Genomic DNA, 5,290 nt, shown 5'->3' with positions numbered 1-5,290 from the left:
GAAGAGGGCACCAGACCCCGTTACAGATGGTTGTGAGCCACCATGTGGTTGCTGGGAATTGAACTCAGGACCTTTGGAAGAGAAGCAATGCTCTTAACCTCTGAGCCATCTCTCCAGCCCCTCCTCTGCCCTTTGTAATAGACCCTGTGGTTGTATCTGGGGGATCAGAGGAGTGACTGTTTGCCTTAAAGTCAGGGACATCAGCTTGTTCCTGGCAGGTCAGTTGAATACTGCCTGCACCCCTTTCATTTAGCTAGGGATTCAGATTGGTTAATGGGATGGATCAGGGTGGACCACTGAAATCTGAGACAGATGCCATACTTAAGGAATTAAGGATTTAAAGCTCTTGTAGTAGGACCATGTTCTAGGGAGCACATTTTTGGAACAGAATATAGTTCCCTTCATGTTCTGTGAACTCAATCACAGAGAGACAATATTTCCAAAAGGGGGAACAGGAGGAGTGGGCTGCTTGTCATTCCAGCCGCCCAGCTATCTTACACCCAAAATAACCACACAGAAATTGTATTCATTTAAACACTGCCTGGCCCATTAGTTCTAATCTCTTATTGGCTAATTCTTACATCTTAATTTAACCCATTTCTATTAATCTGTGTATCACCACGAGGTCATGACTTACCGGGAAAGATTCAGCATGTCTGATTCTGGCAGCTCCATGGTGGTTCTGATTCTGCTTTCTTCCTCCCAGCATTCAGTTCTGTCTTCTCCGCCTACCTAAGTTCTGCCCTATCAGGCCAAGCAGTTTCTTTATTGATTAACCAATGAAAGCAATACATAAACAGAAGGACCTCATACACCAGGCCGGGTGAGATGTCTCACCAAATTTGATGATTTGAATTGGATCTCAGCACAGGTATGGTGCAAGGGGAAAACTGATTACTATAGATGTTCTCTAACCTCTACATGATTGCCATACCATGCTCCAACCCCAGCCACATGCACACAAAAATGTAATTTAAAAGTAAAAATAGCCGGGTGGTGGTGGCGCATGCCTTTAATTTAATCCCAGCACTCTGGAGGCAGAGGCAGGTGGATCTCCGAGTTCGAGGTCAGCCTGGTCTACAACAACAACAAAAAAAAAAGTATAAAAATATCTATACCCAATATATTCGGGCTTACTTTTTCCTAAATAGTACAGTGTGAGAACTATATTATGTTTACATTTTTTCTCTGGGTAGCCCTGTAGACCAGGCTGGCTTTAAACTCAAAGCGATCCAACTGCCTCTGCGCCGCCACCATCTTTTGTGTTTACATTTTATTAGGATACAAATAATCTAGAATATATAAAATTATATGCAAGTAACATGTAGGCATTATGCCATTTAGTATGAAGGTCTTGACTGAGGGTCGACGCAATAGTAAAGTGTTGGCCTCGCATGTGCTAGACCCTGGGTTCTGCCCCACCACAAAAAAAGTCAGTGACTTAAACATCAGCTTTGTGCTGAGTGTCAGTGGGTGCTTCCATCAATCCCTCTTAGATATTAAGGAATAGCTACACAAATGCCCTTCTCTCTGCTCCATCCTTTCTCTAGGTTCACAGCAAGGCCACTGGTACAGACGATTTTTGAAGGGGGAAAAGCAACCTGCTTTGCCTATGGGCAGACAGGCAGTGGGAAGACTCACGTGAGTATTTGAGTCCGGCAGAGAAAGCCTTGTGTAGTAGAGCAGTCAGTTCTTGAAGAGTGGTCCAGATGCCCGTCACTAGGCACTTGCCCTGCCGGGTGAAGAGAGGAGTTCTAACAGGTCCTATCTCCTGGCTCTGGCATGACCCATGGTGGTGGTAGAGCCAGCTGTGTTCTGCTGTGCTGTGGTCATGTGCTGCTGTTTTCTTCTGCAGACAATGGGTGGAGACTTGTCTGGTAAATCTCAGAATGCAACCAAAGGGATCTACGCAATGGCTTGTGAGTAAACTGTTCTCCACATAGGGACTGGGCGTGGAAAGCTGTTTACTTACACAGGCTCTTCCTCCCAGCCCGGGATGTCTTCCTTCTGAAGAGTCAGCCTCGCTACCGGAACTTGGGTCTGGAAGTTTATGTGACATTCTTCGAGATCTACAATGGGAAGGTAAACTGACTGAAACCTCAAAGACAGCTAGAAGTGGTTGAAGGCAGACATCTTGTTAACTGTAGCCTTGGGTCTACTCTGCCGGGCATATGGACCTTTTCTCTGAAGGCGAGGTGGCAGGTCCGCCCTGTGTGTGAGCTGTTCACCCGTGACCCCAGCTTCCCCCTCCTGTGTATTCTCATGTCCACCCCTCCATCCTCTCTTTCTCTCCCTCTCATCTTCTATTCTCTGCACTTTTGTAGAGCAAGACCTCAATAATAAAAATAGCTAATGTCATTAATGGGATATTATGTGCTAAGCACTGGCTAGTCTTTTTTTCCCTCAAGAGAGGTTTCTCTATGTAGCCCTGACTATCTTGGAACTCACTTTGTAGACCAGACTGGCATTGAACTCAGTCCACCTGCCTCTGCCTCCCCAGTGCTGGGATTAAAGGTGTGTGCTACCACCACCTGGCTGCTATTCTAGTCTTTTCGTCTTGACTTCACAGGCTGGGAACAGTCTAGAGTAACTTGCCTCAGGGTGGCACAGCTAGTTAAGTGACATTGATGTGAACCGGGGAAGAGGGGTCTGTTACCTGTCGGCACATGCTCTGCCTTTCCTGCTCCTGGCCCTGTTCAGGCTGGGGCAGGCTCTGTAGGAAGGAGTCAGCCAGGGTACCCGGCACCTATGGCCCTATGCTTATGCCCTCTGCCTGGCACAGGTGTTTGATCTGCTCAACAAGAAGGCCAAGTTACGTGTCCTGGAAGACAGCAAGCAGCAGGTGCAGGTGGTGGGACTGCAGGAATACCTGGTCAACTGTGCTGATGATGTCATCAAGATGATCAACATGGGCAGCGCCTGCAGGTCAGAGCTGTGGCGAGGGAAGGGAACCATTGTAATACCTAGTTCAGGTAATGAGGCCTCAGATCCACACACAGGCATGAGAGCTAGAGGAAGCCATTTCTTTTTCCATGTAGTTCTCACCCCAGCAGGGTATGTGAGGGCCACTCACTACCTTAAGTGAGGCAGATCATCCCAGGAACAAAGAGCAACTTAAATCTAACAAAGGTAGGCTTGCCTGGGATCTGGGATCCTAGTTTTGTCTTGTGGAAGAAGTTAGCAGTCCTGGAGACCAATGTAGGGGAGTGCTGGCATGGGGCAGAGGCTGCTGGGTAGTTGCAGGGCTCAGTTTTACCTCACATGCTGGGCAAGAGCTTCCTGTCTGCTCCATCTGCAGTAAGGGCCCTCGCATTTGGTCAAGTGGTTTACGACGAGACCTTTTCCTTGTAGCAGACTCAGCTCCTCCTTGCCTTCATGAGCACCAGGTCTGGCAAATGCCCGAGCACAAAGAACCCAGTACTGATTTGGCTGCCTGAAAAATATTAGGTCAAGGGGGCTGGAGAGATGGCTCAGTGGTTAAGAGCATTGCCTGCTCTTCCAAAGGTCCTGAGTTCAATTCCCGGCAACCACATGGTGGCTCACAACCATCTGTAATGAGGTCTGGTGCCCTCTTCTGGCCTGCAGGCATACACACAAACAGAATATTGTATGCATAATACATAAATATTTAAAAAAAAATATTAGGTCAAGAGCTGCTGTCTTGGCCGGCAAACTAGAGGTTAGAGACAGGAAGACACAGGGCTTCTTAGGATCCTGATCCGTGTCCCTGCTTTACTGTAGATTTTACTGCTCTGCCCTGGGATGGTTAAACACTGGGGTTCCCTTGGGGTAGTGGTCCCTGAAGTTTGTAACCTTTCTTTGCCTTTCCCCTCCTTTTAACAGGACTTCTGGACAGACGTTTGCCAACTCCAACTCCTCCCGCTCCCATGCCTGCTTCCAGATTCTTCTTCGAGCCAAAGGGAGATTACATGGCAAATTCTCTTTGGTGGATCTGGCAGGGAATGAACGAGGAGCCGACACTGCCAGCGCTGATCGGCAGACTCGCATGGAGGGTGCAGAGATTAACAAGTCTCTCCTAGCTCTGAAGGTAGCAGGCATTTGCTGGTGGTGGCCTGGAATGGAGAGAGTAGGCTACCTGAGCAGTGGGAAGAGGCTTCAGTTGCTTGTGCTGCCCCACAGGAGTGCATCAGGGCACTGGGACAGAACAAGGCTCACACCCCGTTCCGCGAGAGCAAGCTGACACAGGTGCTGAGGGACTCCTTCATTGGGGAGAACTCGCGGACCTGCATGGTGAGTCGAGTGGCTATGGGTGGGAGGTAGATCCAGAGCTGCTTCCCAGGGCGACATCGACCTGATTCTGGACAGGGAGCTTAGTACCTCTCTCTGCCTGTGTTCTCGGGCTCCTGACTAGACTTCCACGGCCTGCAGCCTCCACCTTTCCTATAGACAAGGAGGAAAGAATCCATTCCGTAGGTGCTGAGGGCAGTCATTGCTCCTTTATATGGTAAAAAGGGCTCTGGAATTCAGGAAGTGAACCTTAGTAGATCAGGAGAAACAAGTCCTCCCCTTTCCCACAGCTTCCCTCAGGTTCCACGACTCTGCCTTCCCTGCCTTATCTCCAGGTGCTGCTAAGTGAGGTCTGCACTATCACCCTCCCTCTGCCCTAGGAGCAGGGCCTTGCCCTGAAGGATAGGTTTCTCTGTCTAAGCTCTATTGGTATTGGTTAGTGCTGCTGCTCCCCAATCTGACAGTGCAGAGGATTGAACCCGGAGTTCTTACCTTCTCTTGCCAAGTATTTTACCCCAGTCCCTAAATCCTTCTCTCTGAGGCATCACCTCATGGACTGAATGATCTGAGCAGGGGCTACCAAGCTTCAAGATATGTCTCTGATAGACAGGATAAAGGAGCAGGGAACCTGGTCAGGCTTGCTGGCCTACCTGTAGTCACTGTCACTATGCAGCCTAAAGCTGGAGAGTCATTCAAAACCAGCCCAGGCAACATGAAGACCCATGCAGGGAACCTTTAGTTCTGTTTGGTTTTAAGATACGTGGTTTTGCTAGATAGCCTAGGCTAGCCTCAATTTCACAATGATCCTGAGTGCGAGGATTATAGGTATCAATACCACACCCAGTTTGGGGGGCCTCTTTTTTCTCTTTCTTCTTTCTTTCGATAGGGTCTTTCTATGTAATCCTGGATATCCTAGAATTCACTCTGTAGACCAGGCTGGCCTCAAACTCAGAGATCCACCTGCCTCTGCCTCCCAAGTGCTGGGATTAAAGGCATGGACCATCACACCCAACAACTCTTTTATTTTTTTATTTTTTTTATT

At 48.6% G+C, this 5,290-nt stretch overlaps 1 protein-coding gene across 1 annotated transcript in view; it reads left to right on the top strand.

Annotated features, from left to right (window-relative positions):
- Positions 1-5,290, top strand: part of Kif2c (kinesin family member 2C) — a 27,025-nt gene that overhangs the window by 17,258 nt on the left and 4,477 nt on the right. Inside the window, exons 11-16 of the mRNA XM_013354775.1 lie at positions 1,551-1,641; positions 1,856-1,919; positions 1,991-2,082; positions 2,783-2,925; positions 3,844-4,048; positions 4,141-4,251. Of these exons, the coding sequence (XP_013210229.1) occupies positions 1,551-1,641; positions 1,856-1,919; positions 1,991-2,082; positions 2,783-2,925; positions 3,844-4,048; positions 4,141-4,251 (706 nt within the window). The remainder of the gene's footprint in view (positions 1-1,550; positions 1,642-1,855; positions 1,920-1,990; positions 2,083-2,782; positions 2,926-3,843; positions 4,049-4,140; positions 4,252-5,290) is intronic.

This window comes from Microtus ochrogaster, unplaced genomic scaffold (genome assembly GCF_000317375.1).
Source record: "Microtus ochrogaster isolate Prairie Vole_2 unplaced genomic scaffold, MicOch1.0 UNK69, whole genome shotgun sequence".
Taxonomy (NCBI): domain Eukaryota; kingdom Metazoa; phylum Chordata; class Mammalia; order Rodentia; family Cricetidae; genus Microtus; species Microtus ochrogaster.
This window is presented reverse-complemented; position numbering and strand designations above follow the sequence as displayed.